Here is a 23,561-nt window from a genome sequence, read left to right on the forward strand (position 1 = left end):
TGAGTGAGCTTTATGGTAGGGTCAATGCACTCTTGGTTTTCTCAACAACCTTCAGAGTCTAGGTTGCTTACATTTGCCCCCTGTAACCTGGCCCCATAGAGATTCATATTTCCAGCCGGATGTGGTGGCTCACGCCTGTAGTCCTAGCACTTTAGGAGGCCGAGGCGAGTGGATCACGAGATCAGGAGTTTGAGACCAGTCTGGTCAACGTAGTGAAACCCCATCTCTTAAAAAAAAGTAAAAGGAGAAGGAGACTCATATTTCCTTGTTTGAGGAAATACATTTCGGGCAGAGCAGAAGAAAAAATGGTTCGGAGTTTTGCCTAAATTACTATATTAAAATTTCATGTATTAAGTTCAGCTCTGGTTCAAACTCTAGGAAATGCTGAGATTATTTGGATATTACAATAGTCACTGCTATAGTAGTCACTGTTTTTGTTTTTTTTTTGAGATGGAGTTTCACTCGTTACCCAGGCTGGAGTGCAATGGCACAATCTCGGCTCACCGCAACCTCCGCCTCCTGGGTTTAGGCAATTCTCCTGCCTCAGCCTCCTGAGTAGCTGGGATTACAGGCACGCACCACCATGCCCAGCTAATTTTTTGTATTTTTAGTAGAGACGGGGTTTCACTATGTTGACCAGGATGGTCTCGCTCTCTTGACCTCGTGATCCACCCGTCTCGGCCTCCCAAAGTGCTGGGATTACAGGCTTGAGCCACCGCGCCCGGCCAGTAGTCACTGTTCTTACAGGTAAGAGATGGCAAGATGGAGAGATGTGATGCCCAAGCCATGTTTAAAACAGTGATCATTACCAATGCTTCCCTTTAGGGCGGGTTTCTCTTCTTTTTTGGCAAATATTAGCTATAGTCAGGGATTCTGCGATATATGTTGTTGAATGGGCTTAAACAGTCATTTAACAAAAGTAATTTTCATACAGTGTGATTTTTAATATCTATTGACAGCTATTCACAGCATAATTACACGTGTGGGCCTAGAGCACTTTCACCATGGTTCTCAGCACTCTTGAGAGGCGGGGAGAGCTCAGGGACCTTTGCCAAAGATGGCCGGCTCAGGATTTTTTCAGTGTGGATCATTCCTTGGCCTCAACAAGATTCAGAAATCGAATTAAACTTGGGACCAGCCTCTGACAGGGTGTCCAGATATCTTGGATCTGGTCTTCTGCTTGGGAGAATTAAGCCGAGAACATACCCCAGGCAACACCAGAAGTCTTAGTTTCTCTACACTAAAGTTGTTAGGACAACAAAGAACCCAAACGCAGTCCAAAGTAACCTATTCCCAAACAGCATCAGTCAGAAGCAGAGGTAAATTATGGGCTGTTCCCTTTCCGTTTTTTGCCTTCTGGCTTCGGTCTCCAGCCAGGTAGGCATGAGCTCTCTTAAATGTTCATCCAACTGGCGGAATTATGGTGGGCCCTGCCTTGGTCTGGTCACCAGGGCCTGGGAAGCCATTCTTTCCTTCCCCTGAAAGCTTCTCTTTCCTAAAGGAAGTGAAAACGCCTGTATTTGCTAGCTCGGGAAGATGGGCTGATTCTTCAGCCCATCAGATTCTATCTCAAAGAATCTCCTTTGATGCAGAAGCATTCCAGAAATAGTGTTTTTCAAGGTGGGTATCTGGGAGGAAGAAAGAGAAGAAGTTCCCAGAGGATTCCTTGCCCTTTGCTGTGGACAATTAGGGTGTTCATGGGGTTGTCATGGCCACCTGTGTGGGTGTCCCTGGGTCCACCGAGAGCTGAGGCCTGGTCTCCAAAGGGTGGACTCATGTCTGATTTTTGCTCCTCTTCCATAGCAGGGCAGCAGCCTACACCAGTGCTTCCACAGATGAGCCACAGGAGATCACCCGGCACGTTGGGGTAGTGTGGGGCTGGGACACGCCAACAGCCTGACTTCCTCAACCCATGGTTCACTCCAGACTCAGGGACTGAGGGCATGTGAATGGGACAAAAAAGCAGGCCTTTCACTGTGTTTTTGGGTGGGGGAAATAATCTCCTGCCTTAAAATTCTCTTGCTCCATGATTGAAGAATTCCTGTTTAGAGCCCTCAGTGCTTTCAGAATCCATTACTCTTAGAAAAGTGTAACTTTCCCCCAACTTCTGGCATTAAGCAAACAAAATGGCCAACCTGTCAATCTTGGCATTAAAAAAAAAAAAAGACAGCATGGCCATTTATTTTTCAGATTTCTGTGCTTATGCACCAAGTGACACTTTGGATGTAGACTGAAGCAACATGGAGCTCATAAGAGGCTAACTCTAAAGGAGAGCAGCCCTCGGATACTGCCACTGGCCCATAGTGGGGGACAAATCTGATTGACGCCCCTGAGTCACCAGGAGGGCATATCCTAGGGCAGTGGGTGTGAGGGGAGCTCATTCATTCACATTTTGGGTCAGTCATTCAACAACTGTTTGTCAAATGCTTTGAGGGACCCTAAACTTAAATTCCACCATCAAGGAGAGGTGGTATATAAGATGATGCCCTAAGATGGTGCCCTCCTTGGGAGATTCAGACTTTCAGAGTTGGATGAAGGGGAGATCCGTGTTTCTTGGAGTCCACTATTTCTCAGTGTTCAGGTAGGGAGGGGCCTCGGGGCCCTCAGCTAGCCTCTGGGGCCTGGCCTGCATCTGTGCCCTCAGCTTCCACCTGGTTGCCCTTGCCCAGCTTCTTCACACTCTCCAGAAAGGCCTTCCAGGTCTCGGGCACGCTCTTCTCCAGCAGCCAGCCCTCGCTCTCGCTCTCGGGTTCCTCAGGATTGGACACACCGTTCAGCGACGTCTGCAGGTAGCGCAGCCCAATTGTAATGGTGACCTGTGGCGGGAGAGGAGGTTTAGAGGCAATCTGGGAGAATCGCTGGGAGCTGGACTATTAGGAAACCACAGGCGCCTCAAAATGAGTGTCCCAGAGAGGACTGGACCTGAGCACTGTGGAATGTGGGCTGGGGACAGACTGCTCCACGCCGCCCTGCCCTCAGTGCCCAACACACCTGACTCTTCTCCAGCCTCATCTCAGACCCCTCTCCTCCTCCCTTTCCAGCCAACCTGGGCTGATTTGGATTCGCCCATTCCCAGTGCTTTCTCCCCTCCAGGTCTTCAGCATCTGCTATGCTCTCTGCCTAGAACCTTGTTCCTCTCCATGTTCATCTGTTGATTCATCTTCAGCCCTTGGTGAGCTCCCCAGCAGCTCATTCTCCCTCCCCACCCCTCAGGTCACCCCATCCCAGGTGTATTATTCCTGGGTTCCTTCACCTCGGTCCCCTCCACACCCCATTGCTTGGCGCATATTAAGTGGTTCAGTAACTTCTTTGGGCGGAATTAAGAGGTCACCTCCTTTTCTGCATCTGATGTGTGGTACTTCCTTTTTTTTTTTTTTTTTTTTTTGAAACAAGTCTCTCTCTGTCACCCAGACTGGAAAGCAGTGGCATAGTCTTGGCTCACTGCAAACTCTGTCTCCTGTATTCAAGGAATTCTCATGCCTCAGCCTCTCGAATAACTGGGATTACAGGCACCCACCACCACACCTGGCTAATTTTGTATTTTGTTGTTGTTGTAGATATGTGGTTTCCCCATGTTGACCAGGCTGGTCTCAAACTGCTGGCCTCAACAGATCCACCTGCCTCAGCCTCCCTAAGTGCTGAGATGGTAGGTGGGAGCCACTGTGCCCGCCCCTTCCATTATTTTAATGAGCACTGTGATGAATGGATGCTGGTACAATAATTTGAATTTGTTCACTAGCATTTACTGTGTGACAGACTTGGTGCCAAAATGCCTGGGTTTAAACCCAGCCCTGGCACTTAGCCAGCCGTGTGACCGGAAACCTCACTTTATTCATCTGGTTTGCAGATTTTCAGAGGAAATGGCCCCTGCCTTGTGTGGATGCTGTGACACTTCAGTATATGTAAAACACTGGCCGAGTGCAGTGGCTCACACCTGTAATCCTAGCACTTTGGGAGGCCGAGGCGGGCAGATTGCCTGAGTTCAGGGGTTTGACTATCCTGGGCAACACGGTGAAACCTGTTTGTATTTTGTCTCTACTAAAATACAAAAAAAAAAAAAAAAAATGGGGGAGGTGGTGAGGAGGAAAACAAAACAATTAGCCAGGCTGTGGCAGGCACCTGGAGTCCCAGCTACTCCGGAGGCTGAGGCAGGAGAATCACGAACCCAGGAGGCGCAGGTTGCAGTGAGCCAAGATAGCGCCACTGCACTCCCAGCCTGGGCGACAGAGCGAGACTCTGTCTCAAAAAACAAATGTGTAAAACACACAGGCCAGGTGCAAAGGTGCATGCCTGTAATCCCAGCACTTTGGGAGGCCGAGGCAGGGGGAGGATTGCTTGAGCTCAGGAGTTGGAGACCAGGCGGGGCAACATAGCAAGACCTCACCTCTACTAAAAATAAATAAAATAAAATAAATCGCTGGGCATGGCAGCCCATGCCTGTAGTCCCAGCTACTCGGGTATTCAAGTGGCCCAGATGGGACCATCTCATGAACCCTGGAGATGGAGGCTGCAGTGAGCCATGATTACACCATTGCACTCCAGCAAACACCACCACAGTACCTGATGCACAGTAAAGACCAACAGAAGAGTTAGCTGTAGCTGAGTTAATGATTAATCAATTGTTTTCTATTTTCTTTTCTTTTTTTTTTTTGAGGCAAAGTCTTGCTCTTGTCCCCCACGCTGGAGTGCAATGGTACGATCTCAGCTCACTACAATCTGTGCCTCCCGGGTTCCAGTGATTCTCCTGCCTCAGCCTCTCGAGAAGCTGGAATTACAGGAGCCTGCCACCACACCCAGCTAATTTTTGTATTTTTAGTAGAGATGGGGTTTCAACATGTTGACCAGGCTGGTCCTGAACTCCTGACCTCAGGTGATCCGCCCGCCTCGGCCTCTCAAAGTGCTGGGATTATAGGCGTGAGCCACTGCATCTGGCCTGTTTTCACTTTTCTATAATATATTCCGTTAGCCACTTGTTTCTACACAAATTCCTGGTTTGCTCTCCTCCACTTCTCTGTATGGCATAGCAAACTCTACAAGAGAAGGAAGCTGCTCCCTGAAGGCACGGATGGCCCTTACTCACCTAGCTCATCCAGAATCCCAGCACCTAGAACAGTACCAGGTAGGGGGAGGGCATGGATGTGTAGAAACAAGTGGCTAAAGGTGTGAGCCCTGCTGACTTCTTTTATGCTTTCGGTCTTCTTTTCGTGTGTTTTCAGGGAATGTGGACATCTAAACTTCCAGCAGTATATTCCTCTCCTCATTCTACCCACCCAAGACTCTGTGTCAAAGAGTCAGTGGTTATGAATATGCTGTGTTTGCCTCAACACTAAAAGAAAGCTTTGGCCGGGTGCTGTGGCTCACGCCTGTAATCCCAGCACTTTGGGAAGCAAAGCAGGCAGATCACCTGAGGTCAGGAGTTCGAGACCAGCCTGGCCAACCTGGTGAAACCCCATCTCTACTAAAAATACAAAAATTAGCTTGGCGTGATGTCAGGCGCCTATAACCCTAGCTACTCGGGAGGCTGAGGCAGGAGAATTGATTGAACCCAGGAGATGGAGGTCGCTGTGAACTGAGATCGTGCCATTGCACTCCAGCCTGGGCAACAAGAGCAAAACTTCATCTCAAAAAAAAGAAGCCTTCCTGGACATCCACGCTTTAGTTTAATGTGGTGAGTTAGAGCAGTGTTTATCAGTCACAGGCAGGATACACTGGCTGATAGCGTTAGGACGGCGACTCATTTAAAGGAATCTTTGGGAATCTCCTCAATGGACCTCTGTACATTGGCATTTTGGAGTTTGGCTTTTCTGCTGTCACAGTAGCTCAAAGCAGGTGCCCTGAGTCCCTGTGCCACCTTATTTACTAAGAAACAGGCTCTCATTCAACACCTAGAGCAGTGCCTGGCATACGGGTACGTGTTTAAGAAATATCTCTGGCTGGTGTGGTCTTCATGCCTGTAATCCCAGCACTTTGGGAGGCCAAGGCGGGCAGATCGCTGGAGGTCAAGAGTTCAAGACCAACCTGGCCAACATAGTGAAACCCCATGTCTACTAAAAATACAAAAATTAGCTGGGCGTGGTAGCACACGCCTATAATCCCAGCTACTCAGGAGGCTGAAACAGGAGAATTGCTTGAACCTTGCAGGCTGACGTTACAGGCTGAGATTGTGCCATTGCACTCCAGATTGCGTGGCAGAGCAAGATTTCATCTAAAAAAAAAAAGAAGAAAAAAGAATTATCTCTTGGCCAGGTGCAGTGGCACACACCTGTAATCCCAGCACTTTAGGGGACCAAGGTGGGAGTATTGCTTGAAGCCAGGAGTTAGCAGCCTGGGCAACATAGCGAGACCTCGTTTCTACAAAAGACTCTACAGAGTATGACTCAGGGTGTGCTATTCTGCATGTGCCTATAGTCTTAGCTACTCAGAAGGCCGAGGTGGGAAGAGCCCTTGAGCCCAGGAGTTCAAACCTCTAGTGAGCTACGATCACACCACTGCACCCCAGACAGGGCCACAGGGTGAGTTTTGTTCCTTGTCTCTAAAAAAAAATAACAATAAAAAATAAATATCTCTTTAACCGAGGAGCGAATTCAGCATAACTCACTGAGGACTTGCTCACATTGCAAGCCCTATAGATACAGAGGAATTAAGCATTGCAGAGAAGATGAAGCCACACATAATTAGACTGACAGGCAAATGGTGACTGGCATCTCAAAAAGCACGAATCCACAGTTCCCATTTCCTGAACCCCTCACATGCTGGACACATTGCCTCCCAATAGTCCCCAAAGCTACGTGCTGTCACCTCTTATAACAGAGAGGTTAAAACTTTCTACGACCTCAGAACCAAAAAGCAGGGACACGGGATGAACCTCCGAAACATGCTAACTAAAAGAAGCCAAACAGGCCGGGAGCGGTGGCTCACACCTGCAACCCTAGCACTCTGGGAGGCGGAGACGGGTGGATCACGAGGTCAGAAGATCGAGACCATCCTAGCTAATACGGTGAAACCCCGTCTCTACTAAAAATACAAAAAATGGTAGCATGCGCCTGTAATCCCAGCTACTTGGGAGGGTGAGGCAGGAGAATTGCTTAAACCCAGAAGGTGGAGGTTGCAGTGAGCCGAGATCACGCCATTGCTTTCCAGCCTGGACAACAGAGCAAGACTCCATCTCAAAAGAAAAAAAAAAAAGCAGCAGCAGCAAAACATAAAAGGCTACCTGTTGTATGAATTCATTTATACGAAATATCCAAAATACACAAATCCAGAGAATGGTTGCCAGGGACTAGGGGGCAGTTTGGGAGGTGGTAACTGCTTCACGGGTGTGAGATTTTCTTGGGGGCTGATGGAAATCTTTTGGAAGTAGGTAGAGACGGTTGCACAGCATTGTGAATCAACTAAATGACACCAAATTATTTGCCATTTATAAAGCTCACCTCAATTTTTAAAAATTTTGTAAGTGGTGGGAAAGAAACCAAAAAATAAATAAATACATGAATAAATAAATACAAAAGGTGGAGGCAGTGGGTGGGGTTCAAGCCCTCCCTCCTTGGGTTTCCAAGGAGGGAGACAAGTGCTCCAGGCCTAGCCCCCATTAGACCCAAATGGCTCCCTCTCCTATCACCCCCAGCTGGCCCAGGGCTTACCTCAAAGAGCCAAATGAGGAGCGTGACAATACCCATGGAGTTCATGAGGCTGCTGTAGTAGGTCAGCAGGGCAGCCCTGCAGCCGCGCACCCACAGGTTGAGCTCCTCCGTCTGGTGGTCGTAACTGTAGTGTGCTGAGTTGTTGGTGATCTGATACTGGATGCAGGGCCGCGGTGAGCTAGGATTGCAGCAGCTGAAGGGGACACCGTCCACCAGGTACCGCCCGTCCACGTTGCTCTTGATTCGACTGGAAGGGAAACAGGCAGCTGGAGATGGACTTCCTGGGCTTCTCACCAGGGCCACTTCCTCCCATCCTCTGCCTCTGGAATCCTAGGATAGTCATTCACTCATTCACTTGCACGCTTGCTGTATATCTGCTGTGCTCCTGCTATATGCCAGCTGCTGTTCTGGGCGCTGAAGATAGAGCAGTGAATAAATGCCCCTGCCTTCCTCAACCTTATGGTCTAGAGGGTTGAGGCAGATGGTAATCCAAGACCCAAGTCAAGACGGAATATAGAAATTCACCCCACCACTCTGTGCTGCCAGGCCCTTTCTTGGGGTCATGCCAGGTGGGTAGAAGGAGCAGCAGTTCGGGTGGTGTTAATGGTTGAGCATCTGGCTGCCAACAGTGATGCCCACAGCTCCCTCACCAACCTTATCTCCCCCTTACAGGTCACTGGCAGCCAAGGCCCCCTCCAGCCAGCTGTTTCAGAAGGCCTGCTCCAGCCCAGGGCCTGCGCAGAGGCAGGGGTTGGAGACCCAAGGCAAGAACAATCCTTGCCCTGCAGGACTCCGCCCCCAGCCAGGTGGGAGCACTCGACTCACCTGAGGGACACAGCTGCCGGCAGGTTCTCCAGGCTGACGGGCAGGGCTCCCAGCATATCTTCTGCACTGCTATATTTTTGTGTATATTTGTTTCGAGCTTACCATACATTCACATGTGTTTAGAATTCCTAAGGGATCTTTACGGTGAAAAGTCTCCCCTTACCCCAGGCAGGCTGGGTATGTTCTACCTGACCTAGGTGTGACTACCCAGGTGTTTTATATGTCAAAACTCACTGAGCTGCACACTTAAGATTTATGCATTTGGCTGGGCATGGCGGCTCATGTCTGTAATCCCAGCACTTTGGGAGGCCGAAGCAGAAGGATCGCTTGATCCCAGGAGTTCGAGGCAGCAGTGAGCTATGATCACACCACTGCACTCAGCCTGAGCAACAGAACAAGACTCTGTCTCAAAAAAAATTAAAAATTAAAAAAAGATTTGTGCATTTGACTGTGTGCTTGTCATCTAAATAAAAAGTTGCATGTAGGCCAGGCATGGTGGCTCACACCTGTAATCCCTGTACTTTCAGAGGCCCTGGTGGGCAGATGATCTGAGGCCAGGAGTTTGAAGCCAGTCTGGGCAACATGGTGAAATCTCGTCTCTACAATTAATAAAATACAAAAAAATTAGCTGGGCATTGTGACACACACCTGTAGTCCCAGCTACTTGGAAGGCTGAGACACAAGATCGCTTGAACCCAAGAGGCAGAGCTTGCAGTGAGCCAAAACTGAGCCGCTGCTGCACTCTTAACTCCAGCCTGGGTTAGAGTGACTCTGTCTCAAAAAAAAAAGTTGCATGTGAACAATGCATTAGGTAGTTGACTTTTAGAACAGAAGAATAGAAAGCATAATTGTTTCCAATAGAGATTATTTTAAACAATGTTCACTGAAATGGTAATGAATCTCTTAAAAGATGTCCAAGTTTCATTTCTAAATAAAATCGCTTTAATGCAAAATGCCTCCCACTCCTCATCTCTCGGCCTCCAGGTCCTCACAGCTGTGGCCAGCTCTACCAGAGAGGCTTCACACATGGACAAACAAACATGTTTTGATTTTTCCTGGTTTTTTTTTTTAACTGCAAATGAGAACATATATACACACTGTCTTGAACCTTTCTTTTTTCCCGTAGCAATATCTTGGAGATCTTTTTTTGGCAGGGGCAGGGGATGGAGTCTTGCTCTGTGGTGTGCCACCACACCCAGCTAATTTTTGTATTTTTAGTAGAGACAAGGTTTTGTCATGTTGGCCAGGTTGGTCTCAAACTCCTGACCTCAAGTGATCTGCCTGCCTCAGCCTCCCAAAATGCTAGGATTACAGGTGTGAGCCACCACACCAGCTGAGACCTTTTCTTATCTGTCAGTGGAGAGTGTCCTGGATTTTTTTTTTTTTTAAATGAGCTGCATGATATTCCCATTGTGTGGATGGCCCGTGGGTCCTAGCCAGTTCCATACTGATGGAGGTTTTGGGTGTTTCCCAGTCTCTTGTTAATACAAACATGGAAATCAATCATTTTGCATATTGTGACTACATAGAGCAGGTAAATTCCTTGAAGAGGGATCCTTGCATCAAAGGGCGATCTTGCCAGATACCTGCCATATTTCTCCTCCGCTCTTTCCTGCCGGGATTGGGGGGTTCACAATCACACCCCAACCAGCCATGTTCAGGAGAACCCGTCCTCCACAGCTACATCCACACAGGTCAGACTTTTGATCTTTGCCAACCTGATCTTTGAAAAATGGTAACTCAGGGTTGTCTTCATTTCCATTTTTCTCATTATGAGAAAAGTTGAGCATCTTTGGATGTGCTCAAGGGCCATTTGTGGTTCCGTTTCTATGAACTGTGTTGATTTCTGTCTATTATGATTAAGACTTTCTAGGAGGGCTGCAAGAGGTGGCCTGAGTCATGGCAACCACGTTTCCACATGCCCTGTAATCCCTGCCCTCTACTTCGTGGGCAGAACACACTGCCCAGAGACCAGCTGACCCTGGGTGGCATGGACAGCAAAGGTCGGTGATAAGAGCAGGACAGCCTGGGCTTACTCTTGGCTCGCCCACATGCCAGCTCCATCCCTCTGGACAAGTTCCTTAACCTCTCCCTGCCTCTGCTTCCTTATATTTAAAAGAAAATTGACATGGGATTGCATAAGTGTTGCTTGAAGAGTGCTGGTATTAATACATAATAGCCATGTGCTGTGGGCAAAATCTACCTCACCAGGCAAGTGGCCAAGCAAAGCCCTCAGGGGCGGTGCTCTGAGCAGGTGGGAGCCGACATCAGGTTGTGAGGACAGAGCCGGCCACACAATATCATCTCACAGGAAAGCCCTCACTGGGGAGTTGGCGGCACAGGTTCTACCAGCTGTGGGGAAGAAGCTGTCAGCTCCTTGAGGGCAGGATGGTGAGGGGCACCCTCCGTGGTGGGCCCCACATGGAGCGCCTGCCAGCTGGCACTGCCTACCCCCCACTCAAGGCCCTGCTCCAGCCACGTGCGTGGGGAAGGTAGAAACTGTCTTGCTCAGCTGTCCCTCTGCAACCCCTGCCTGGGCACCGGGCTGCTCCCCTCTGGAGGGACCAGTAGCCCCGGACACAACTGAGCAGAGGTCATCTCTGCAACACTCCCTCCCTCCTGCTCCCAAGACCTTCCCCAAAGTGCCCTCCTCAAGGCTGGGTGCCTTCCAACCCAAATGCTCTCTGTCCCTCTTCCTGACCTGCAGGCTGATCCTGAGCCTTCCCCTCCACACAGTGGCCCCGCTGAGCCATTTCCAGCGTCCTGTGGACAGGGTGGGGGTAGTTGAGAGCACACCACTGAGTCCTCTGCATGTGTTTGGGAGTCACGGAGCTTAAACTCTGTGGATCTGTGTGAACTGGGAGTGATCTCAGCTGCCTCTCAGGGGCCCTGGGGGATGTAAATGAGATGATTCATGTCATGCATTTGACGCAGGTTGGACGTGCTGTAGTCCCTCAGAAAATGTTGCCTCCCCTCCCCTTTAGAGCCACTGGACAGGACCTTGAAAACCATCTGACTGTCCTACAGAGGAACAAGTGGGGCCCAGAGGAGGGCAAGGCGTCACCCAAAGCCTCACAAGAAGTCGGGGTCTGGCCCACGGCAGCTGCCCACTGGTTCCATTGGAGTTCCCCGCCTCCCTCGTCCCTCCCAACTTGACCTTTAGTTCACTCACTCACTCAATAAACATTTGCTGTGTGCCTGCCACGTGCCAGCCACTGTTCTAGGTGTAAAGACAGCGCAGTGAATCAATGCCCCTGCCTTCCTCCATCTTATGATCTAGAGGGTTGAGGCAGATGGTAATCCAAGACCCGCCAGGGTCTTTCTTGAGGCCATGCCAGGCAGGTAGGAGGAGCAGCAGTTAGGCAGTGTTGATGGACCAGCATCTGGCTGCCGCGGGTGACCCCACCCCCACCTCAGCATCTCCCCCTTACAGGTCACTGGTGGCCAAGGCCCCCTCCAGACAGCTGTTTCCAGAAGGCCTGGAAGCTAAACTTCCTGGAAAACTTTGAGTCCCTCCCCCTGTCCTGGGAGTCCTTTCCTCGCCGCCACCTCCCCTCACATACCTACCAGGTGGCCCTAAGGTGGGGCACACCCTGCACACCTGCCTCATGCACACTAAGGTGTCTGATGTGATGGTCAGGCCTAAAGCTGTGTGGGCTGAAGCCAGCAGAGGCTCTGAGGTGCCCTCAGTCTGCAGGCTGGCCTTGCGGACAGTCCCCATGTCCCTACCTCGCCTGCCTAATCCCCTAGACAAGTCACCCTACTGGGCTCCACAGGCTGTGTCTCCCTCTGACTGGGACTCCCTGAGAATGGGGCTGCATCTCCCCCAGACTGGGAACTTTCCCAGGGGAGCATCCAGGTCAGTCCCGCTGGGGAAAAGCCAACCTTGGTGAACTTGGGACTTGCTGGGGTCACCAGCCTGGGAATCCTTGGGGTCTTCACTTCTGGAACTATCCCTCCCCCACTTCAAACATCATCTTGTTTACTCAGTGCTTGCCCTCATTCCAACCACAGATTAAGGCTCCTCTCACCCTCTTAAGACAAAGCCAGGCAGAGGAGAGCGCCTTAGTGGCGAGCTGGCTATTTATATCACAGCGTGTTTCCCAGGCTACGAATTTCACTCTGTGTGGAAGGGGCCAGGGGCAGTGGGGGAGGAGTCACTGGGGTTTGAAAGGGCGTTGATTAAGGTAGGGCCTCTGTTCTAGGCTACTGTCCCACAACCAAGGCACATAGAGCCCGGGAAAATGATCACATCTGAGTTTTCCGGGAAAAACCAACATAATTTAGTAAGTGAATCAAATCAGTAAGGCCAGCCATAGGGCAATGAGCAGGGGTATACCTGACAGTGGGTCACCGAAAGCAGAACAGAGGCTGAGGGACTCCTGTGAGACGTTGGGAACGGCCCTGGCCTCTCTGAGCCTGAGTTTTCTCATCTAAGAAATGACTTTTTTTTTGTTTTGAGACGGAGTCTCACTCTGTTGCCTGGGCTGGAGTTCAGTGGCGCGATCTCAGCTCACCACAACCTCTGCATCCCAGGTTCAAGCGATTCTCCTGCCTCCGCCTCTCAAGTAGCTGAGATTACAGATGCCCGCTACTACACCCAGCTAATTTTTTGTACTTTTAGTAGAGACAGGTTTTCACCATGTTGGCCAGGCTGGTCTAGGAACTCCTGACCTTGTGATTCACCCACTTCGGCCTCCCAAAGTGCTGGGATTACAGGCGTGAGCCACCACACCCAGCCAGAAATGACATTTTAAACACTTGACAGTCAGGTTAGAGCGGAAATTCAGTGGGATCATGTGCATAGACATTTGGTACACACCATGTGCTTGGTACGCTTTGAAGATTTCTTTTTTGGGTAGTGCCGTGGTTTGAATGTGTCCCCCAGAGCTCCTGTGTTGGAAACGTGAGGCCCAACACGACGGTGGTGAGAGCCGGGACCTCTGAGAAGTGACTGGATTACGCGGGCTCTGCCCTCATGAGTAGATTAATGCCATTATCAGGCAGTGGGTTCCTGAGGAAAAGGATGAACTCAGGCCCCTCAGCAGATGCAGGCCCTCCACCTTGGACTTCCCGGTCAGCAGAACTGTAAGAAATACATCTCTGCTCTTTATCAATTTTCCAGTCTCAGGTATTCTGTTATAGCAGCTCACATTGAACCAAGACAGTCACTGGGTATGAGGCGCTATAGACGGTTAGGGGTGACGTGAGGAGGAGACGCAGCCCCGTCCTCAGGGAGCCCCAGTCTGAGGGAGACGCAGCCCCGTCCTCAGGGAGCCCCAGTCTGAGGGAGACGCAGCCCCGTCCTCAGGGAGCCCCAATCTGAGGGAGACGCTCAGGGAGCCCCAGTCTGAGGGAGACGCTGTCCCAACCTCAGGAACCCCCCCCCCCGCCAGTCTAAGGGAGACACAGCCCCGCCCTCAAGGAGCCCTGGTCTGAGGGGAGACACAGCCCTGCCCTGGGGGAGCCCCAATTTGAAGGGGAGTCACAGCTCTGTCTTCAAAGAGTTCCCGTCTGAGAGGGGAGACACCCTATCTAGCCCAGGTCTATTCTTCTTCAGATGTGTACAAATAGTTTAAGAAGAGCAAGCAGGTACCTGCAGTCTGTGGGTTCCCTGAGAAGAATGGTGAAGGGAGAGAGCTTGGTGCCAGCTTCTCCCCTCAGACTGGGGACCCCAGGCTAGGCCTTCCTGGCTGATAGTTCCTGGTTCCAAAATGTCTGAGCTCCCTCATGCTTTTACCTCTCACCCCAAGGCACTGCAGCTCTGCTCATCCAGTGAAATTTAAAAGAAGTGTTGTAAACTGACTGAAGACCTCACGTCCTTCCTCATGTGCTACAGTAGGACGCACAGAGCGGCACTGTAGGAAATGTTCTTGCCACAGCTGAGCAGATCCAACCACACCTCAGCCCAGACTGGTTTATGAGCAAATACAGAAGAACACGTTAGACAACACCACTTGGCTGCAACTGCCCAAATCCAAACTGTGGGGAATTCTGCAGGACACGTGGTCCAGTTTCTGTCACACACACGGCATGAAAAAGGGGACAGTTGGCCAGGCACAGTGGTTCACACCTGTAATCCCAGCACTTTGGGAGGCCAAGGTGGGTGGATCACCTGAGGTCAGGAGTTCGAAACCAGCCTAGCCAATATGGTGAAACCCCATCTCTACTAAAAATACAAAAATTAGCTGGGCATAGTGGTGTGCACCTGTAATCCCAGCTACTCAGGAGGCTGAGGCAGGAGAATTGCTTGAACCCAGAAGGTGGCAATTGCAGTGAGCCACGATTGCGCCATTGTACTCCAGCCTGGGAAACAAGAGTGAAACTCCATCTCAAATTTTTTAAAAAGGGGAGGGGGACAATTATCTAGCAAAACAGACAGGAAACCAAACAACCAAATGCAAAACATGGACTTGGTTTGGATCCTAAATTGACCAACTGTAAAAAGCATCCCAAGACTATGAGGGAAAACTGAACATAGGCGGGGCACTGGTTGATATTGCCATTCAGTCTGTTGGGCATGACTGGTATTGTGTTTATGTTCAGCAGAAGCAAAAAGGCAAAAAAACAAACAAAGCCTCTTCATCTGTTAGAGACGCCTATTAATATTTACAGGTAAAAGGGAAGTATGTCCAGGATTTGCTCCAGGATATTCAGAAGGGGAAAACGTGTTGGGAAAGGGTAATATAGATGAAACAGGCAAAATGTTGATGTTTGTTCCTAGGTGATGGTTTCTTATCTTTGGGTTGTTTGTTTAGTTTGGTTTGGTTTGGTTTTTCATATGGAGTTTCACTCTTGTTGCCCAGGCTGGAATGCAGTGGCGCAATCTCAGCTCACTGCATCCTCCACCTCCCAGGATCAAGTGACTCTCCTGTCTCAGCCTCCGAAGTAGCTGGGAATACAGGTGCCCGCCACCATGCCCAGCTAATTTTTGTGTGTATGTGTATTTTTAGTAGAGGCAGGGTTTCATCATTTGGCCAGACTGGTCTTGAATTCCTGACCTCAGGAGATCCACCTGCCTTGGCTTCCCAAAGTACTGGGATTACAGGCATGAGCCACCACACCTGGCTTTATTTTTCCTTTTTTTTAGAGAACTTGGGCTCAAATGATCCTCCCAAGTAGCCTCAGCCTCCAAATAGCTGGAGTTACAGGTGTGTCGCCACCATACCCGGCTAGGTGACGGCTACATGGGAATTAATTATAATGGACTTTAATTTTGTGAAAGCTTGAGTTTTTCTATAATAGAAGTTGGAAATGCAATAAGATAAGATAAAAGAGCATCAGTTGAGAACACAAATCTCTTTCACTGATACCTTGCTCTGAAAAGACAGAGTCATTGAAGGAGACAGCTTTCCTGGACTTGGCTCCACCCTCTGAGAGCTCCTCCAAGTGTAGCAGAAAGCGTGTCCCCCTCTTCCGGGCTCACCCAGGACCACCAGGCCAGAGGAGGAAGCAGTGGGAGGTTGAAGCCCAGTGACAGTCCATTTACCACAGGCCCTGCAGAGCCCAGGGTGGTCTTTCTAGTTTCTGTGGGGCTGCCTCGTGATTATCTGAGACACTGGCACAGAAGCACTGAAATCCAAACCTAATCCATCCATGTTTTCCAAGCCTGCATCATCTCTGCCCATCCCTTCCCCTGTCCTTCTGGGAGAGGAAATGGAGAACAAGAAGACAGGGAAAGGCCAGGCACGGTGGCTGCTGCCTGTAATACCAGCACTCTGGGAGGCTGAGGCAGTGAGATCACCTGACATCAGGAGTTCGAGACCAGCCTGGTCAACATGGTGAAACCCTGTCTCTACAAAATTACAAAAATTAGCCAGGCATGATGGTGGGTGCCTGTAATCCCAGGTACTTGGGAGGCTGAGGTGGGAGAATCGCTTGAACACAGGAGGTAAATTTTGCAGTGAGCTGAGATTGCACCATTGCACTCCAGCCCGGCCAAGTGAGCAAGACTCCATCTCAAAAAAAAAAAAGACAAGGAAAGACAGCAAGAAGAGGGAGAAAAACGAACCATCCCCTACCCCAAGCAGCCTGGATAATTTGAGGGTTCTGTCACTCACTGAAAAAACATTTGTTCATTTAACACTAAATGTATACATGAGGTACTTCAACGTAACTGAGAAACAGCCGAGTAGGATGAAAAGAGCAGAATTAAAATCTGGCACGCTGTATAATGGAATATTATTTCACCATAAAAAGGAATGAAGTTCTGACACATGCCATAACATGGATGAATTTTGAAAACACTATGCTAAGTGAACGAAGCCAGATGCTAAAGGACAAATGTTGTATGTCTCCATTCATATGGTGTCCAGGCTGGGCACAGTGCCTCACGCCTGTAATCCCAGCCCTTTGGGAGGCCGAGTTGGGAGGATCACAAGGTCAGGAGATTGAGACCATCTTGGCTAACACGGTGAAAGCTCATCTCTACTAAAAATACAAAAAATTAGCTGGGAGTGGTGGTACGCACCTGTAGTCCCAGCTACTTGGAGGCTGAGGCAAGAAAATCGCTTGAACCCGGGACGCAGAGGTTGCAGTGAGCTGAGATCATGCCATTGCACTCCAGCCTGGGTGACAGAGCAAGACTCCATCTCAAAAAAAAAAAAAGAAGGAAAGAAGAAAGAAAGAAATGTCCAGAACAGGGAAATCTATTGATTTGGAAAGTAAATGAGTGATTACTTAGGGCTGGGGGAGGGGAGGCTAGGGAGTGAAAGCTAAATGGTGCAAGGTTTCCCTGAGAAGTGATGAAAATAGGCCGGGCGCAGTGGCTCACGCCTGCAATCCTAGCACTTTGGGAGGCCAAGGTGGGTGGATCACCTGAGGTCAGGAGTTCAAGAAGAGATGAAAATATTCAAAAATGTGTTGTAATGCTAGTTGTCCAACTCTGTGACTATATTAAAAACCATTGAATTGTATACTTTAAATGGGTAAATTGTATGGTATTTGAATTATATCTCAATAAAGCTGGTTTTTTGTTGTTGTTGTTGGAGACAGGGTCTCACTCTGTTGCCCAGGCTGGAGTGCAATGGTGCAGTCTCAACTCTCACCACAGCCTCAACTTCTTGGGCTCAGGTGATCCTCCCACCTCAGCCTCCTGAATACCTAGGACCGTAGGCACACCACTGCATCTAGCTAAGTTTTCTATTTTTTGTAGAGATGGGATTTCACCATGTTGCCCATGCTGGTCTCAAACTTCTGGGCTCAAGTGATCCATCCAGCTCAGCCTCCCGAAGTGCTGGGATTACAGGTGTGAGCCATCACACATGGCCAAAGCTGATTTTTTTTGTCTCCTCCACTTCCTATTATATGATCTTAGGCATGTCCCTTAATCTCTCTGAGCCTCAGATTTCTCATGTATAAAATGGAGATAATAGTAACTTAAAAATTAAAACAAAAATTTCCTAGGAGGGGTTTTGTGCAGGATAAATGTGGGCCTTTCCCGCCTCCCAGATGACTTGGCAACATGGTTATGGGCAGATTGGGATGGGGTGTGGTCACTGGGCTCCTCCCTTGAAAGTAGTCAAAACTCTTGTAAGGCCAGGCACGGTGGCTCACACCTATAATCTCAGCAATTTGAGAGGCTGAGGTGGTCGAATCACTTGAGGTCAAGAGTTCGAGACCAGTCTGACCAACATGGTGAACTCTCTCTACAAAAAATACGAAAATTAGCCAGGTGTGGTGGCACACACCTGTAATCCCAGCTACTTGGGTGGCTGAGGCAGGAGAATCATTTAAACCCGGGAGGGGAAGGTTGCAGTGACCTAAGATGGCACCACTCCATCTCAAAACAAAACAAAACAAAGAATTCTTGTAAATTCCCATAAAAATATAGAATTGTTTTTGCCTGATATTATTCATTAGATCAGGAAACTTCAGGAGCCATTCCTGGATCTTAAAGATTCCCCTGAGAAATCTCTAAAACCTGCCCACACTTCCATGCTTCTGAGGCAATGTGCTCTATCCTCAGGTTCCTGGGGGCCCCAAGGTAGGGGCACAACTGGGGAGGCTAGAATGTAGGCACCCAGCTCCTCCTCTCAGGAACTGGACTGAAGATGCCAGAAGGTGAGGACCTCAACTTTCTCTTTCTAGTCCAATGAGGGGTATGCTACACATAATAGAAGGTCACTCCAGAGACAGAGCCTGCAGAAATGCCTGGAAATCGCTGGCACCAGACACTGCCCATGTCCAGTCTGTGCCGCCGGAGGATCCCTGTGCATCTTCTCCAGACGGCCCCTGCTTGGACCAGCTCATTGCTCCTGGGGTCGCTTCCCCACAGTCCTCAGGCCAAGCAGGAGAATGAGGCGCACCTGAGCTCTTTACTGGAGCATCCAAATTTGATGGGGAAAGGAGAAACCAAAAAATGAGAATTCTTTTTTTTTTTTTTTTTTTTTGAGACAGAGTTTCACTCTGTTGCCCAGGCTGGAGAGCAGTGGCGTGATCTCGGCTCACCGCAACCTCTGCCTCCCAGGTTCAAGCCATTCTCCTGACTCAGCCTCCCGAGTAGCTGGGATTACAGGTGCCTGCCACCATGCCCGGCTAATTTTGTATTTTTTTAGTAGAGATGAGGTTTCTCCATGCTGATCAGGCTGGTCTTGAACTCCCGATCTCAGGTGATCTGCCCATCTCCACCTCTCAAAGGCAAAAGAGGAAAATTCTGCCTGGCATGGTGGTGGGTGCCTATAATCCCAGGTACTTGGGAGGCTGAGGTGGGATAGTTCTTGAAACCAGGGGTTCAAGACCAGCCTGAGCAACAGAGTGAGACCCATCTCTTTTTTTTTTTTAAGAGAATTTTTTTTTCTTTTTCTTTTTCCAAACAGACTTTTGCTCTTGTTGCCCAGGCTGGAGTGCAGTGGTGCCATCTCAGCTCACTGCAACCTCTGCCTCCCAGGCTCAAGTGATTCTCCTGCCTCAGCTTCCCAAGCAGCTGGGATTACAGGTATGTGCCACCACACCCAGCTAATTTTGTATTTTTAGTAGAGATGAGGTTTCTCCATGTTGATCAGGCTGGTCTAGAACTCCCGATCTCAGGTGATCCACCAGCCCCATCTTACCAAAATGCTGGAATTACAGGCGTGAGCCACTGCAGCCGCCTTTTTTTTTTTTTTGAGACAGAGTTTCGCTCTTGTTACCCAGGCTGGAGTGCAATGGCGCGATCTTGGCTCATTGCAACCTACGCCTCCTTGGTTCAGGCAATTCTCCTGCCTCAGCCTCCTGAGTAGCTAGGATTACAGGCATGCACCACCATGCCCAGCTAATTTTTTGTATTTTTAGTAGAGACGGGGTTTCACCATGCTGACCAGGATGGTCTCGATCTCTTGACCTTGTGATCCACCTGCCTCGGCCTCCCAAAGTGCTGGAATTACAGGCGTGAGCCACCGCGCCCGGCCTTTTTTTTTTAAGGCAGGGTCTCGCCTTGTCTTCCAGGCTAGAATGCAGTGGCGCAATCTTGGCTCACTGCAGCCTTGACCTCCCAGGCTCAAATGATTCTCCCACCTCATCCTCCCAAGTAGCAGGGATCATAGGTGCATGCCACTGTGCCCTAGCTAATGTTTTTTTCTTTTTGAGTCAATGGAGTTAGGGAAATTTCCCACCACCAAGTTGGTATAGGGCATTGAAGGACTTTTGATTCAGCTAAATATTTGCCTGAAATTTTGGATCCATTGACCATTGTGAGTGGAGTGACCTAGATAATTCCTTCACCCTGATACAAAAGGGGATTTGTAGTTACCGAGAGATTTGTATATGTCTGTCCAAGAACTGACTCTATGGAGGAGACAATCAAGGGAAATGACAGAGGAGAAGATGAAAAGCCCCTTCTCATCTGCTCACAGAGGCTGGTTCTCATCAGCCTCTCCCATTCCCAGAAATTCCGCTCGTCCCCCTGGCTTCATGCCCTCCTCAGGAGATTTGTGTAAATCATGCCACCTTGTGCTGCCCCTGCAGACCTGTCACCTGGGAAGGGCACAGCCCTTTACAATCCTCTCCTGACTGGGATTTGCAGCAGTAATCTCCATCCACAAGAAAATAAAATCCCAAGAAGTGACCTTCATTCGGACGTCCCTTCCATCTGCAGGGCAGCTAAGCTAGCCATGCGGGCTTCACTAATGTTGTTTTGGGCTTCAGAACGTCCTGCTGCTGGTGCTGAAGCCCTGGGTTCAGGTTCCCTTTAAACTTTCCAGCCTTACTCGGAGGAAACAAAAAAATCCTTAGGAACAACTGAACCCCTAACCTCAGCCCGAGTAGGGTGGAGTCGGACAGAAAGGAGAGGTAAGGGAGAGCAGCTGGCTCAAGGCCGGATGCCCTTTCCCTGAAAAGTCACTCAAGCCCCAGGTTGGTGGGTGTGTTGGGAAGAGCAGCCCGCTGGAGCCAGCGCACAGGCCGTTACCTCCAACACAGAAGTCAAGAGTCTCTCTTTCTCTCTCTCACCAGCATCTCTCTCAGCCCATCAGAGCATTTTTACTTTTACATACACCAAGAATACTTTAGAAAGGCTTTATCATGTTGCACTATCGTGACTAATTACGTAAACACTAGCAGGCATTTAATGAGCGCCTGCTCTATGCCAGGTGCCAGCCAGAGCTAGGAGGTGACTTCCACGATTACCAATTCTGTGCCAGTGCCTTCATTTAAAAGATGGGCAAGCCCAAGCCCAGCCTGGCTAGTAACCTGCCCAAGGTCACAGAGCCCAAACTTCAGCCTAGATCTCCTGACTTCCCCTTCCTCTGCTCTTTCCGATATATCCAGACAAAACATCTTGGGAATGGATGCTCAGGGTTGAGAGGTTGGAGAACAAGGGAACTAACTGAGAAATTTAAACATCCAAGACTGAATCTATCTGCTTTGAATGAATGAGATAAACAGCCAAATAATTCCTCAGCATTTGTGATCTATGAATGACCCCCATCCCTCTGTATAAAGCAGACACACATTCCTGCCTTGCTCTTCCTCCCAAGGGGCTCCTATCCAAGCAGCTTATATAAATTGACACCTTCCTCCCACCTTGGCCAACATTAGGTTGAACCATATGAAGCTGCCATTTTTTATGGGTCAAAGAGGCAGAGTATTAGCAATTGCATGTGGTTCAACCTGATGCACCCTCACATATAGTCATAAGTTGTGCACTCAATGGAGAGGAAAAGGCACTGGGTGCAGGGAGGGGGGCTGGTCAGAGGCCTGAGCCTTAGTGTCCCCTCTATATGAATAGCTCTGTCCCCGGGACAGGAAGCCACTCACTCTTTGACTTCTTTGGAGGAAAAGTCCAGGTAGCGGTTGCTGATCCACTGAATCTCAAACCAGTCCCGAAAGCCGTTGTTGCCGCAACATTTGAATTCAATCTGCAACATGTCGATGGTCTTCTTCATGAAACACCGGCCAGGGGTGTCCGTGTCCCTGTAGTACTTCATGCCGTTCTTGAGCCCTTGGCTCAGCGTGTTCTCCAGTGAGCCCCGCAGCAGAAAGCAGCAGAGAGCCACGAGGAAGAGGACGATGTTGAAGAGGACACAGATAGCCAGGTACGGCTTCAGCCAGGGCTTCCACCTGGCATACTTGGCCGGGTCCAGAGCGTCGTAGCAGATCTTCCCAGCCAGAGAGTTGAAGACACAGGATAGCACCCCCATCCCTATCAATGAGTTGGGCACAAAATGGCTCTCAGAATTATTCATCACATCGCTCCTCTTCCGGAGTTCAATCTTCAGGAACAGTCCTAGGCTGAAGATGATGATGCCAGCCAACACGGAGAACCAGTTCATGAGCCAGAGCCCCTGGGCTAACTTGACCCGCTTCTTCTGGTCAAACTTGACTTTCAGTAGCGCCATGCTTGCCGAGTGCGGCCCAGGTCGCTTCCCACTGCACAGCTCCCACCCCAAACTTTAATGAGCACAGAGCTGGATGACTTAGGGCCTTGGGAAAAGTGCAGATGGCCCAAGCTGTAGGGAGGTGCCCTGGAGGCTGCCCATGTCGAGCCCCCCTAGCCTGGGATCCCTGTGAATGCAGTCGTGGTGGCAGGGGTCTCGGAATCACAGCTTGAGCAGGGGATAGTCCTGGTCCTGGGCGTTGTTCCTTCAGCGCCCTTCCCAGCCAAGAAGGGGCAGCCTGAGCGCTGCAGATTAAAAGTGGGATCCACAAGACGTTTTGCTAATCTCTTTAGCCAGGTTCATCCCATTAGATAAAGCCATGCCACTCTCAAAACATGGTCAAAAGCAGCCTGCAGGTACATGCTGGACCAAAGAGCTCTGGGTACAGCTTGAAGAATCATGAGCCAAGGGTAAGACTGGCCAGAAGAATGGGCTGTTTCTGGATGTCTGGCTCAGACCATGTTGCTCCCCAAAAGCACATTTCCAGGCCAATCTCCTTCAAAATTTAAAACTTTCTCTAGGACAAATAAATTGTTATACTCTTTGAAAAAAGAAATGTGCTGGGCACAGTGGCTCATGCCTATAATCCCAGCACTTTGGGAAGTCGAGGTGGGTAGATCACCTGAGGTCAGGAGTTTGAGATTGGCCTCACCAACGTGGTGAAACCCTTTCTCTGCTAAAAATACAAAATTAGTTGGGCGTGCTGATGCATGCCTGTAATCTCGAGGCTGAGGCAGGAGAATCGCTTGAACTCGGGAGGCAGAGGTTGCAGTGAGCCAAGATAACGCCATTGCACTCCAGCCTGGAAAACAAGAGTGAAACTCTGTCAAGGAAGGAAGGAAGGAAGGGAGGGAGGGAGGGAGGGAGGGAGGGAGGGAGGGAGGGAGAAAAGGAAAGGAAAGGAAAGACAGGGTCTGGCACAGTGACTCATGCCTATAATCCCAGCACTCTGGAAGGCCAGGTTGGGTGGATTGTTTGAGCCCAGGAGTTCAAGACCAGCCTGGACTACATAGGAAGACACTGTCTCTACAGAAAAAAAAAAACACACACACACACACATACAAATTAGCTGGGCATGGTGACACGTACCTGTACTTCTCCTAGCTACTCTGGAGACTGAGGCAGCAAGATCATCTGAGCCTGGGGAGGTCAAGCTGCAATGAGCCATGATCACACCACTGCACTCCAGCCTGGGTGACAGAGTGAGCCCCATCTCAAATTAAAAAAAAAAAAAAAAGAAAAA

The 23,561-nt window shown here is 49.6% G+C and overlaps 1 protein-coding gene across 1 annotated transcript; it reads right to left on the bottom strand.

The window, feature by feature from the left end:
* Positions 1–923: 923 nt before the first annotated feature.
* On the bottom strand, positions 924–22,543 carry PRPH2 (peripherin 2). The gene is made up of 3 exons (XM_002746586.5): positions 21,699–22,543; positions 7,641–7,887; positions 924–2,816 (listed from the first exon to the last, which is right to left on the bottom strand). The coding sequence occupies exons 1-3, from the start codon at positions 22,277–22,279 to the stop codon at positions 2,604–2,606; spliced, it is 1,041 nt and encodes a 346-aa protein (XP_002746632.1). The 5' UTR covers positions 22,280–22,543; the 3' UTR covers positions 924–2,603.
* Between the last annotated feature and the right edge of the window lie 1,018 nt (positions 22,544–23,561).

The sequence above is a fragment of the Callithrix jacchus genome, chromosome 4, assembly GCF_049354715.1.
Source record: "Callithrix jacchus isolate 240 chromosome 4, calJac240_pri, whole genome shotgun sequence".
Lineage (NCBI taxonomy): Eukaryota > Metazoa > Chordata > Mammalia > Primates > Cebidae > Callithrix > Callithrix jacchus.

Coding starts and splice junctions, on each gene's coding strand:
- PRPH2 (XM_002746586.5), bottom strand. CDS start 22,279: ATGGCGCTACTGAAAGTCAAGTTTGACCAGAAGAAGCGGGTCAAGTTA. Junction 7,888..21,698: donor TCCTCCAAAGAAGTCAAAGA/GTGAGTGGCTTC, acceptor TTTCCCTTCCAG/TCGAATCAAGAGCAACGTGG. Junction 2,817..7,640: donor TCCTCATTTGGCTCTTTGAG/GTAAGCCCTGGG, acceptor CTCCCGCCACAG/GTCACCATTACAATTGGGCT.